Genomic DNA, 14,529 nt, shown 5'->3' with positions numbered 1-14,529 from the left:
GAGCTGTCGGGGACTATTAAATAAAAAATAAGCAAAACAGTTGGGTACATTTTCATAGTATAGTGAGTCCACTGAGTTATGACTTTACTATATTTCAGATGGAGGAAAAATGTTTCATTATTTATACAATAACGAAGTCATGTTTCATAAATACAGTGACATATGAGATAGCAACATAACTTCCTATACAATAATTCTGCTTTTATGCCCCATGTGTCTCAAGGTGTTGTTCCCCAGAAGCAGCATCTGCTTCATTTGGGACCATTTCTAGACCATCACAGATTCTAACTCCCCAGTTCAGAGCTCAGGGGTTGGGCCCCAGCAGTCTGTGCTAAGATAACCTCCAGGTGAGGCCAATGCTGAAGTTTGGTAAGCATCACTACAGTGTATCTTACTAAGCCCGAAGTTTAAAGGTGACATTTGTTCAGAAAACAGTAAATCAAGTTACCTTCCCAAGACATATGACACTCTTGACTAATAATAAGGAAAATAAAAATGCCTAGAACATTACGAGATAAAATTGGAAGATTTGCTCTTCTTATCTTTCCTGTAAGTGGAGGACTCAGACATCTAGGGGTTAATATGAAATGTTCCGCTGTCATTTTCCTACAGGTAGTGTAGTGAGGGAAATTAATAAAGCAGAAATGGTGGCTTTATTATTTGTTACAAATTATCCCCCCAGGGTTTTTGAGAAAGGGTTAATTATTTCTTATTTGGAAAATGCTTTGAACAAGATATAATTCAAAGTAGTATTTTTACACTATGAAAAGCACCATGCAGCCATAAAATATTATTATAATTACAATGTAGTTCAGTGATAGTAACTAGCATGCTATTATAACAGAGAAGGGCTCCTTCAAGGAATCAAGTGAAATAAAGTCACCATGTGATTTCGTAACGTTTCTGACATGATGACAGTCGAGGGAGGCGGGAATGCCACTTTGCTATTGTTCTCTAAGCAGTAATGTGATTAATTTTCCATGATGATAAAGAGCCTGTAGGTAAAGAACCTGTCTCCAGAGAAGAAAAAGTACAACACGGAATTTGAAGACGTAAAACTGGTTATATTTTACCTTGCCTGGATCCAATTGCGTTTACTGTGTCTGAATTTAATGAGTAAATTAATTTAATGAACTTGGAAAAGGAAGCGGTATATGGTTTCAAGTAAAGAAATTATAGTGCCTAGATCTTTTTTACCTGTGAGGGGAGAAGTCGTGCATGCGTGTGTGTGTGTGTGGGGGGGGGTGAGCGGCTAATAGAACAGAGAGTGCTTTCAGTGTGCTTAAATCCAGCAGATCTTCTTGATCATTCAGTAATGATGCCGGTTATTAAATCGTAATACAAAATAGCTTCTCAATGAAAAGGTCAAAAAAGATTAATGAAAAGTTGTTTGAGATCTGGCTTGTTACAGCTGAGAAACCACATAGAACAAAACACTGTTTTCTTAACAGATATTTAATAGGAAAACTCATGTTTTGTCTAAATGTCAGGATCACTTTTTGACACTGCACTTGCCAACAGTTTTCCATTCCAAAGACACAGAGTACATCTTTTCATAGAAAACATTGCTGTATGAACTTATTTTTCAAAGACATTATATGCAACAAAAATTAGAAATAATTTATAATTATAATAATAATTTTAGTAAGGCAACTAATACCTGTTCCATCAATCTCATTTAGACCATAGGTATAGCAGGGAAGGTTAATATCATTCATACAGGTTTTTATTTTTTTTCCTAAATCAAGTGAAACTTTGATCTGCTGCTGTTTATGCTAAAGATTAAAAAAAAAAGATAGTGAGACTGGAAAAAGTCATCAAAATGTGGTTCCCAATTTTGCATGTCCCAATTTAAATTAGTATATCCAGGTTACTTCAGGTCTGAGGTATATGCTTTAAAATTTTTTTTGTAAAAGTGTTGCGATTTGACCTGGAACATTTAAAACTGAAATACTACCTTAAAGAGTTAAGTGGAAAAAATATTTATCTCAACATTACAGTGTATCAGCTAAAAAAAGTTAATTTGAATATATGTGAAATTTCAGTCTCATATCAATTTGGCATCTCCCTTCTTCTTCCTCCTCCCACCAATGTTGTCACAAATCAGCTGCATTGCCATTTGCCAGTTGTTGGAGTGCTGTTCAAAAGTATTACTTGAGAACTTTATATCAGGATTCCATACTTTTTTACTCAAAAAGCATTTAAAGAATTTGAGGGTCTTCAAGCCCTTTTCTCTCTCTCTATTTACCTTTGGTGACATAATTTACTCCCCAATTCCCCTGATTATTTTTACCTCATTCTCCCACACTGAAATAGGCCATGGAATAAGAATACATATTCTACTGATTGGCACAAGGACTTAAACAAATTCCCTAAATAGGAAAGTTCAGAGGTGGTGCCCTTAACTACATGGAAAGTCTTTCAGTTTGCCAAAGTCAATCTAAAATTGGTGTTACTAGAGACACCTTACACTGCCTCTTAATTCTTGTATAAGAAAATACTAGCTCTTCCACAACAATATATTTCAATGGGAATGAGAGATTGCAAACACTGTTTTATTAATATTTTTTTTCTGAAGATAAATGGCCTCAAATAATAGCCTAGCATGGTGGTATGTATATCCTCTAATATTTTTGTCACAAGGGGATTTTATTTTTTCTTCTGTAACTATCGCATAAAGCATAATATTGGCTTATAACATGTCATTGGAATTTTGCTATGAATTTTTAAAATCTGGGAACGATTATCTACCCACAGATATCAGTCCCCCCGCACAAGGGGTGGACCACAGACAAGTCCAGAAGGAACTGGGGGATGTCCTTGTCCATCTTCATACTCCGGTAGTGTTGACCCCCACCACTGTCCAAGTTACGTGGACGGTAAGTTTTCACAGGTCATGTAAGTGGTAGTTTTTTTTTTTTTTTAATAATTCCTTTAATAAAAATGAACCAAAAACAAGGACAAGGCAAATTTTGAAATCAAAAACACTAATCAACCTCCTATCACTTAAAACTGTGGTATAATCAATGACCCCAAAAAAGGGAAAATATTCTTACGAGTAAATGGAATAATAGAGTAAAATAGACTGATCGCAATATGAACATGATATGTTCTAGCTTCTGAATTTTTGAGTAGATGTGTTGCGATACAATTTATGTACAAGAGTTAATATGTACAAGATGGCAGGGTTGTACAGTCTTCACCAAAACCAAATTTTAGAACATTTCCTCATCCAAAATGAAACTTTGACCTTTAGCAATCACTCTCCTAGTCTCTCCAATTCGGCCCTGTGCATTACAAATCTATTGTTTTTAAATTTGCCTGTTTGTTTCATCTAAAAGGAAACATACACAACTGAGAATATTGTGTCTGGTGTCTGTCACTCAGCAGTGTTTTTGAGATTCTTCCAAGTTGTGGCATATATTAATAAATTCATTCCTTTTTACCACCAAGCAGCAGCTTATTGGATTTTTTTTTTTTTTTTGACTTAGAAATGACAGTGTCATGAAAACATTTGTGGACAAGACTTTGAGTAGACATGGTTTCATTTTTCTTGGTATATTCCTACAAATTCTTTAACAGTACAATTCTCTGTTTTCAGATTTTGATGAACTGTGATATTAACACGTTTTTCCCAAAGTGTTTGCACAGTCTGATGTCCCACAAACATGTTTAAAAGTCCCAGTTTCTTCCATTTTCTTCCAATGTCTCACATTTGCTATTGACTGTCTTTTGGTGCTAACCCATTCTAGTAGTGTAAAGTGAGGTATCATTAGGGTTTTCACTTTCATTTATTTTAATGACTAGTGATATTTTGCATTTCTATGTGCTTATTGGGTAATTGTATGTCTTCTATTGAAAAAAATGTCTTCAATTTTTTTTTCATTTTTAAATTGGGTTAATTTCTTATCGATTTGTAAATGTTCTTCAAATACTCAGGATGCAAATTGTTTGCCCTTGTATAGTAAAGACAGTGCCTATCAGGCCTCTTCCATCCTTCAATAGCTCTGATGAGATATTAACAAAATGAAGGAACTAGTTATAATATTTACAGCAGTTTTTATTTTTTATTCTCAACTGAAGAAGTCATCTCTGCTCTATTGTAAGTTTTGTAGGACTTCTTTAAGTTTCTCCTAATGTGGAACACTTATTTGAGTAAGAATGAAAGTTCTTGTGTTTATGAAGTAAATAATTTTCAATGTCACTGGTTGAAAAGAGTAAGTTAAATTCAATCAAAATTGCATGACTGAAGTCTGATCATGTTTTTCACGAGTGAGGTCTTGTCATATTCACCTCTATATCCCAAGAAGCTTGTCATGAAGACCCTGCATATCTCTCTCTCTTATGGACTTTAGTGAATCTGGAGTCCATAGTTTTCACTTTCTCCTTTTCAAAGTACGATATTCATGATAAATCATCCTTTCAGTAAATGTCTACTGAGTGATCACATCGGTTGTTTTCATATACGCTTATTTAAAAAATAAATAAATGATTCATTTGAACCACAGGGTATTTTACCCAGAGATTTGTGATTGCGTATGTGATAATTATGTGTTTGAGAAAGGTACATTTAGTGAAATAAAGTCAGCCCAGGGTCAGTTGCCAAAAAAGCTGCAACTTCTGTTTTCATTAAATATTTTCACTTGCTAAATGTACATGTTCTTCAGTTTCCACACTTTTAAATTTTGAGTTAAAGATGTGGTGGTATTTGAGGGAAAATACATCTTTCTCAGCCCTTGTGTTTGGATTTGAAATCAGGTGAGGTGCTATAGCAATGTTTGGCAGGATTCATTTACTAAACACTTAAAATGTTTGTACTGGAAAGACCATCTTCCTACAATAACTAGCAAAGCCTACTCTATAAAAATGATTACTCTAATAATGAGGGCAGGAAAATGATAAGAAAATGATTGTTCTAAAAGAAAAATAGTAATAAATCTCTTAATTAAGCATGCTTATTCTTGCGTGTGTGAGTTTCATATTTTTGTCTGTAGACTAAAAGAAGTTCAGGCTCTTAGTGCCTTACAAATCACACTGTTTAAAAGCTAAAAGAGTACTTGGTGGAGTAGAATTTTAGAATTCAGAGAAATCCTGATCAGCTACTCAGTAGACTAAGCCCACACCACTGCCCACAAATAAAAAGAAATTTATTATTATTGCATGTCCCTACAACATGAAATTGCTTTAATGTAAATTAGTCATTAAATTGCTTCTGTATCCCAATGAAAATTATCTGAGCAGATTAAGTAAACTGAGACTTAGAAAGTTTAAGTGGCTAAGCTGTGTGACTCATTTGAGACCTGACCAAGAAACAAAGGTCTTGCCATCATTTCACTTTTTCCTTAAGGCCACTTTTTTTTTTTTTTTAATTCATGCTTCAGACAAATAACAGTTTTTAAATTATATAAATTCACGGACTTTGGCCAGATTCTGATTGCAATCAACTGTAAAAGAAAATCCTCCTTTTTATAATCCGAATGTTAATAAAATTCGTAACAAGCACATGACCAAACTTGAAAATGACCACCTGTGAAAATGAAATCCAAACATCAGTGGTATAGAACACATAGTCAATGAAAACCCCACTTATGTTTTTAAAAATAATGTTCACTATTTTCATTTTTGCTCCCACCTGTAACAACAAATTTCCTCCTTAAAAAAAAAAAAGTACTGTAACTGCACAAAATCAAATTAAACCACTTAGTTATTAAGTAGACCATTATTGTACACTGGCTGAGGGAAGTGTACATTGAAGTGAGCGAGGCAATGTTGTGTAGTAAACATTAGCTTCATAAAGTCCCTAAAACACTTAATTAATGAAAACCAAACATGGATAAAACCAATTTACCCAGATTTACAGACTCCCTTCATCTGGAAACAGCTGCTTAATGTTCTTCTTAAAAACACAGCTTGCTTCTTTCAGTATTAACAAGCTATTATTGTGAGTTATGTCTTTCTTTCAGTATATAAATTCACTTAAAGTGTATGCAGAGAAGTTTATAAAATGCAAGCTTAATGTTGTTTTAACATATGCTACAAGGAATTTTTTGAACACTGACAGTTTTGATGAAAAGCATCTCCTTTTGGCTCTCATAATTTTTGCATTTTGTTTCTTTGGTTTTCTGGTTATATATTATCAGAACAACTGCTTTTCATAAGATTATATGTCTTGATACAAGTAACTGGTAGCATACACCAAGATTCAGAGATCATGAGCTTTGACATCAGACCTGGCCTCACTTTTCTTGACATAACCTCCAAATAGTGTAGCACTAATTTCAAAATGTCTTTGAGTTAGAAAGCATTCATGCAGGTGAAGGAAATCTTGCTCATAGAAACTTATCTGGGAAATTGGAATTAATTATCTATTGAAACACACAAGCTCATTCCCACCAACACTTTAGCTTTTTCTAGCTTAGTCATTCTCAACAAAGAAATGTGTCTCTTTGTTCCACTGTATTTTCTTTGGGGTGCTACGTTTTGCAGATTTCCTTCTCTTAAAATACAGAATTAAATAATCCAGTGCCAAAGAAGAAATGTTCGAAGTTAACACATAAAAGAATACCTTTTGTTCTTAATGTGTGAACAATTAGTTTGTTTTTTTTTAAGAGCTGAGATAAATAACCATTTTTGTCATCATCTATGCCAGTTCCTCTCTCTGCTTACTTTTTGAAATGAGGTTCTTCAGTCTCTTCATCACTTAATCCTATATTGGCAGGGAAAGATTTTCCAAAAACATGGTAAGGAATTAAATAATTCAAAAATAATAAAAGCACTTTTCTCCCTGAAAATTAAATAACCATAAACTCCAGTAAAAATTGTTTAATAAATGTTGAAGAGAGAATATTTCATTTTTCAGTTTGCAGTTGTTTGCATTTTTAATTATTATGACTAACCAAAAACGCTTCCAATTTCCTATTTTATGTGATGAAATTTTAGACTTGAAATCTTATATTATCATCAAAAATAACTGTTTATTCTCTATAATTTAAATGAATAAATGGATCAAGAATGTTGTCAGGTCATGCCAAGAGTGGGATCGCTAAAGGGGTCAGAAGTTGGTAATCAACAGAAGTCTTCTAGTGAGTCTTTTTAATGGGGACTGGCTTTTCATAGTCATTGAAAACAGATGCCCCTCTCCTCTTTCATTCTCTATCTTACACCATCTTCCTCAACAGGAATTTCAAATCTGCTGTTCACTTTTTCTACTGAATAATACTGACACTTGTAGATCTCAGCATTTTTTCTACTAGACTCTGAGCCTCCACTACAGGCTTTCTAGCTCCCTGTTCATCTCATCATTACATGTGCTTCTATTTACTTGCTATGAATGTGATCTGGTTGCTGTTTGAGTGAATATTTGTAACACCTTGCTCCACCTGAATCCCACCCATCACCACAGCAAGAATTAACACTACTGTCCACCTCCATGTCCTCTCAAGATCTTAGTAGAATTCCTGGCCTTCTAGTAGGAACTCAAAAATAATATATATTTTGACTCAAAGATATTGGTGAATGGACGAGGGATGAGAATGGAACTTCTTTACAAAAAGCACAAAGAAGTGAATTATTGTTCAATACAGAGAGAACAAAGGAAATATATCAGAAATGAAGCTAGAAAACATGACAGGTCTACATCATAACATACCTTTATGAAATCCAAGAAATTTAAAATAAATAGCTATCATAAAGCCAATACTGTATTTTAATCAGGTGACAAAGCTGATCTATAATTAATTTTGGAACTAACAATTTAGAAGAATTGTGAACTTAAATATGGAAGAGGATATTAGAAACAAGTTGGTGAGTTAGGGTGCTATCGCATAACTCAGATAATACTTAAGGAGATGGACATAAGGACAAGAGAAATGAGAATCAATTGATTCTACTGCCTAAAATACTTACATTTGGTTACAAATACTTTCTGCTGTTTCTCAGGTTGATCGCCAGCCCCAGTTCATCCAGGGTTACCGAGTGATGTACCGTCAGACCTCAGGCCTGCAGGCTTCATCTACATGGCAGAATTTAGATGCCAAGGTTCCGACAGAACGAAGTGCCGTCTTGGTCAATCTGAAAAAGGGAGTGACTTATGAAATTAAGGTTCGACCCTATTTTAATGAATTCCAAGGAATGGATAGTGAATCCAAATCAGTTCGTACTACTGAAGAAGGTCAGTATCCAGGTGGCTGGCATGAAGGAAACTGTGGTTGTGTTATAATTTCTACTGATGTTATCTTGTTTCTCAGCTGCCAGAGAAACAGACGAGAGAGAAACTAAAAGTAAATCCAAGAAGTATCATTTTATCCTGAGGATTCCATAGGTTTGGCTCATTAAAAATATGACATTAGTAATTGTAATTTATTTAAATAAATATGTTCCCTAAATCTTATTTGATAGTACACTGGAATTTAGCTAAATTTTCCTACAATTCATGTGTGGATTTAGCTCCTTTGGCTTCGTTACAAGACAGGCTATGGGCATCTAAGGACATGGGTGTTCATTGTCATAGCTTATAAGAAAAACATGACATTTTTGGCTCTCCCTGGTGGCACATTGGGTTAAAGCACTGCACTGCAAACTAGCTGCAGCCACTTCAGTGAGTTCAATCCCCTGCCCTGTAGGTGATCCACATGGCACAGCAGACCTCTCCTGTCTCACCCCCTGCTTTTCTCAGCAGTATACTTCATTGATCTGCCTGTTCTGTTCTCCATGTCTCTAATAAGTCCTCTCACTTCCCCTGCACCTCTGGCCTGTACCTCAGTTATGTATGCATCAATAAGTCTTTAAAATAAGAAAAAATGACATTCTTTTATAAACCTCCATTCCAGTGGGTTGTTCCAGTCTGACTCAAATTTGTAATTCAGAAGGCCATTGGCACCTTGATAACAGCATTTTTCTTAGTGACATGCTTTGCCCCTTTGAGAACTTTTCTTTCCTATGGATGCTTTAAAGTCCATTTATGTGGACACAAAAATTAGTGTTGGTCTCAACTAGTCCATTTGCTAACATCTCCTTCACTAAACTAGAGACTTACAACAAATGGTACCATCAAAGTTAAAAAAGTCAATTGCCAAATATAATAAATCCCTCCTTTTCTGCTTTTCTACTAATTTGATGTGCACGGCTCCCATAAAAATCTATTTTCTTTAAACAAGTTTTATACTGATCAACATAAGAGGAACTTTAATGAAAATAAGTGTGTATATAAGTATATATACATAATTACTTAATTAAGATATACACACCCACCCATCACCCTAACATGTCTTAGCAAAATAACTTTTCAATTAATCTTAGAGTAAACAAAACAGCAGAAATGTTTTCTTCACATTGACTTCTATTTTGAGATACACTGACCTCGGCAGAAGAGCATATTTTTAAATACATCATTAATCTACTTTTAGGATTTGTGAAGAAACAAAAAAAAATATATCATTACTTAAAGGAAACAATAGTGTCTGTATCACTACTGGATTTCACTTTGTGTTCCAGCTCTGTGTTACTGATGAGTGAGGTGGGTAAATTTAATATAAATGCTACGTGTGGAGCATACTTTAAAAAATCAATTTCACTGTAGTTAAACTTGTCTGGATTGGACATCTGTCACTATTCACTTTACATTCATCTCCAGTTTCTGTGACCTTCTAAAGGTAACAAATGGAACTCAGCTGGGCTATGTCGGGGAGTGATGAGCAGTGATTTGGGTTCTTTCCTGTTTGTGGAAAGAAGCTGAGCACTGTCATAATTGACCTGACAGGAAGCAGGCATGGTGTTCTCTCCAAGCCAGCAGCAAGGCAATTGAGAAACCAGTCTCCAAAAGTGTTATTTTTCAATTCCGCCTACTTAATAACTAAGAAGCTGGTAACAAGTGCCTGGATCTGTGTCACTGAGCCATATTTTGGAGCAGTTAATCTCACTGAAAGAAATAGTCACTTAAAGAGCAGTGCCATGGTCATCTGGCTGTGTGTCCTCTCTCTCCATGCAAAGAGAGCCACACCTCTGTGAGGTAAATACTTGTCAAATTTACCAAACACAGCAGAATTTACTGAAAAACTTTTTTTTTTAAAGATTTATTTATTTATATACACAAGAACTGGGGTGTAGGCCAGAGCTGCGGGCTGTGAGAAGATCCATGAGAGACAGTGAAGGGGACCGAACAGGAGGATATAGCAAAATACACTGCTGAGGGGAATATCAGGTGGGACAGGAGGGTTCTGCAGTGCCATGTGGGTCAGTTCCTTGGCCGGGGATCGAACTTGTGCTTCAGTGGGTGCTGATACTTTCATAGTGCTTTAACCCCTTTTGCCACCATGAAGTCCCTACTAAGAGTCTTAAAAGATCTCTCTCACAATTCTGTTGTATATATTTGAAAATAAGTAAACTATCTAAAACTACAAAACCACTGACTTAGTAATACAAAACTCTTTAATAACACAATTATTTGAATGTTGTTTTAAACTACTAGTATTTTCATTTTGCCTTTTCTCTCTTTAGTTTAAACAGAAATTCATGAAAGTTAAAAAAATTTTCTTCTTAGTTGTCAGATAATCTGAATGGGACATTCTGCATCTAAAATCACAAATTTTTTCTCACTCATCCTTTCTCATTCATAGAATTGATGTAGATAATTAAAATCTGACCCATCATGGACTGTTTTGACTTAACATTAGAGTTCCTTGCCCACCAATTAAAATAAGTTTGAATCTTAAGTTATAGATGAATGTATAATAGCTGTTTTTCGGATTTGAAAACAGAAGAATTATTTTTCTGTGTTGGAAAAATTTATTAACATAAACTCAAAATAAAGATTGTCAGTAATCTTGTCAACTGTCACCACTCAAATGAAATTTTGATTGATAGCACTATGGAATATCCTCTCAGACTATTTTTGATAGGATTTTTGGGTTTGTTTTTTGTTTGTTTGTTGTTTTCAGAAACAGAGACATTTAGAGTCCAGAAAGTCCAAGGTCTTCTCCTACACACACCTGGATTCAAATTCAAACTCACTCTTTCACATCCATAATTGTCTTAAATTCTACTTCTGTTTCCTCATCTGCAAAACTGAGAGTCATTTCTATGTGCTGAGAGTTAAACCCAGTGTGGCTCAGTACTGGGAATAAAGAAACACCCATTAGAATGTGAACTATTAAATTTATTATTGAGTACCTATTACATATGTATTGTATCTACTTCAAGTCTATCCATATATTTAAGGACATATTTAAAATCTGTCGCTGTTGAATTCCATAGACGAATTCAGAACTAGTAGAAACCAGAATTGCATGCCTCCTGCCCTAATAATCTTACTCTGTAAGCAACATTAATGCATAGTAGATTTACCATTTACATTTATTCTAATGACTTCTTCTACAGCCCCGAGTGCTCCTCCACAATCTGTCACTGTGCTGACAGTTGGAAGCCACAATAGCACAAGTATTAGTGTCTCCTGGGATCCTCCCCCTCCAGATCATCAGAATGGAATTATCCAAGAATATAAGGTAGGGTCTAGGTGAAGGAGGTCACCGATAAAACTTCCCGCAGAAGTCTCTGATGTATGGATGAATCCTCTCTCGAGTGGCATTCTTATTGAGTTTGAGTGTAATGTGATTATTTGTGTCTTTATGGGACAGGTAATGAAACCAGTGCATGGGGGATTAGAGCCTAATCGAAGGTCACAGAAACACAAGCTCAGTTGGACAAGTAGATTTTAACAGTGGAGTGACTTTTTCTATACAGCAAGATTCCAGAAACTCAGTGACTCAGAGATAACGGGGTACCGGATTTGGGGTGAATCCCTTATCACCAAAACCGCTTTTTTATTTATTATTAGATTTCCGTACAACAGACCTGAGGGCAGCCATTTTTTTAACTGTGTTATTAGAAAAAGTTGCTTCAGGGGTTTAGAGAGATGAGTCTGGGTAAGAGAATGGGCAACTCCAGCTTCCAACTAAAATCTACCTTTAGCTTTTTATGAGGTTGTATAAATCGCTTCACTTGGAAAAAGGGAGCCATTGATAAAACAAATTTTGAAAAAAATAACCAAATTGGTATATGATTATTTTTATTGCTACTTTGTTGCTATTTTGAAAGACTATATTTTCTACTGTTTCTTGGGCTATTTTGTGATAGAGCAGAGACAAGATAACTGACTTTGAAATATTAAGATTCTAGCTAACTGTGAAATGAATAGGCCACATTATGAGGGTAAAACGCCTCATAAAACCTTGCAAAAATTCACAAATATAATCTTGTGATGCTAATAGTTCTGAAATTCTGACAGTAATGCACTAGATAGATATTTTAGACTAGATAACTAAGCATACCATGTCACCATAGAAATTCATAGTTGGTATGTGATAATACACTGAATCATTTTGCAAAAACTGTTCCAGATTGAATTGTTATAGCTGAGAAAAATGCTTTTAAATAGAATTTTATTAAGTTAATGGCTGATTTACTAAAGCAAAGGGACAAAATATACATTACTGTTTACTTTAAAATTATCCTCATATATTATAGAAAAATATAAGTGTTTTTACAATAGCATATTGTCACAGATTCTAAAGTTTTACATTTTCATGAGGTTGGGATTTTACCTTTGTGTTACCCAAGTGTAAATATCCTAAGCTTCCATTTGCTTAATATTGTTTTTTTTTTTTCCAACTTACTTTATCCATAAGTTGTAAACTTTCTCATTTATATAAGGTTGTTATGTTTCACAACAAAATCTCTATTTAGTGAGGACCAAGTACTTCTCCATTAGTAACACAGGTGTCGTGTCATAGTAAATTAAAAAAAAAAAAAAACTTAGCACTTTAGATACATTCTAAAGCATCTTGAATTTACTTGTTTCAGAAACAAATTCTGTGTATCTCTATTTAATGCACCTATCTGCAGCATATTAAATACCATGTAATATAAATAAAAATATATATCAAAAATAGAATTTTTGAGAAAATTGTAGAGCCACAGTTTTCCCTATCCCATAAGAAAGTGTGTTCTAAAATTTAATGCCTACTTGAAATAAAAACCTCTTTTCTTCAAAACACTGTTTGAAACTTTCCATCACTTTGTTCAGGCATGTGAGTGCGTATAGATAAGTTTTGATCAATATTAAGATTTATTACTGTCATTGTAAATATTGGCTTTAATTTCATCTCAGTCAATACCAATAACTTAGGCCAACTAATCTTGTTAAATACTTCTGAGTAAGTTAATATTGTCTTAAGTGAAATGCAAATTACATATTCACCTATATATGTTAGATATTTCAACTCAGTCATTTTTAATAGACTATATTATAATAAATCTCGATAAATGAATTAAGAAGAAAAATTTGTGGATTTTAATCTCTATCCAAATGCTGTTTGCAAATAAGATCACTTTCCAGAGGTATTTAGGGAATCATTGTTTCTCCAAATGATTTGTGAACATCACCCTTGATAATAAGATTGACAACATGGTTCAGTTTGGGTTTCCCTCTTTTTTCCCTCACAATGAATGTGCACACACCACACAAACTCTCAGTTGCACACGCAGAAATATACACTAACATATAAAGGCTGCAGGAATTTGGCTTCCGAAAATGAATGTACCAGTGCTTCTAATCTTAGAAAATAGACCAGGTACTATTTAAAAAACAATCAATTATAAAGCTTGAATCAATTATAAAGCTAAAATTACAGGATAATTTTATCTCTCTTTGTTTTTCTCTTTCCATTTCTGTAGATCTGGTGTCTGGGAAATGAAACACGATTCCATATCAACAAAACTGTGGATGCAGCTATCCGATCTGTAATAATTGGTGGATTGTTCCCAGGTATTCAGTACCGGGTAGAGGTGGCAGCAAGTACCAGTGCAGGAGTTGGAGTAAAGAGTGAGCCACAGCCAATAATAATCGGTGAGTTCTGATCAGTCAGTCAGCTCATAACAACGTGGACTCTTTTTTGAACCTGCACCCTAACAGTGGATTTGTTAGTACTTGTTGAAAGATGTACTGATTCTAGGGCAGGCATATCCTATGGCCAAAAGAATTATCTTACTAGAGCCAATCATAAAATAATTAACGATTGCTTAAAAATTGCATCAACCTCTTAAAATTGTAATCACCAAGAGTTTAAATGTTGAAAGTTGGTTTCAAAGTTACTTTTTAATCAATAGCTTCATTAAAATTTTATTGACATTGAAATACAATGAAAATATAACAAGGAGGATGCATTTTATTTCAAATCTGTGTGCTTCCTGTTAGCTCAGAAAAATCAAAAAATTAACCAGAATCACACACAAAAAAATTTTATAAACCCTAAGAAGAAATATACTATAATGTTAGAGATAATTATTCACTATCATCGTGAATTATATTTGCCTGTTTTTGAAATACATATACATTGACTCACAGGGAATATCATTCTTGCCTCTGATTTCCTTCATAATACACAGTTTTGTTTTGTTTTGTTTTGTTTTGAAATGCAGCCATGTATGTTGTGTGTTACGTGATTTTATGTTTCATCTCTGTGAAGTATGCAATTG

The 14,529-nt window shown here is 34.2% G+C and overlaps 1 protein-coding gene across 10 annotated transcripts in view; it reads left to right on the top strand.

Annotated features, from left to right (window-relative positions):
- The window catches only part of ROBO2 (roundabout, axon guidance receptor, homolog 2 (Drosophila)), a 1,357,399-nt gene that overhangs the window by 1,277,142 nt on the left and 65,728 nt on the right, over positions 1-14,529 (top strand). For all 10 annotated transcript variants that reach the window (XM_012731356.1, XM_012731319.1, XM_012731342.1 and 7 more), the window contains 4 exons: positions 2,758-2,879; positions 7,939-8,170; positions 11,374-11,498; positions 13,729-13,900. In XM_012731356.1, coding sequence (XP_012586810.1) covers positions 2,758-2,879; positions 7,939-8,170; positions 11,374-11,498; positions 13,729-13,900 — 651 coding nt within the window. The remainder of the gene's footprint in view (positions 1-2,757; positions 2,880-7,938; positions 8,171-11,373; positions 11,499-13,728; positions 13,901-14,529) is intronic.

Source organism: Condylura cristata, unplaced genomic scaffold (genome assembly GCF_000260355.1).
Source record: "Condylura cristata isolate star-nosed mole 26May11 unplaced genomic scaffold, ConCri1.0 scaffold00003, whole genome shotgun sequence".
NCBI classification, from domain to species: domain Eukaryota; kingdom Metazoa; phylum Chordata; class Mammalia; order Eulipotyphla; family Talpidae; genus Condylura; species Condylura cristata.
This window is presented reverse-complemented; position numbering and strand designations above follow the sequence as displayed.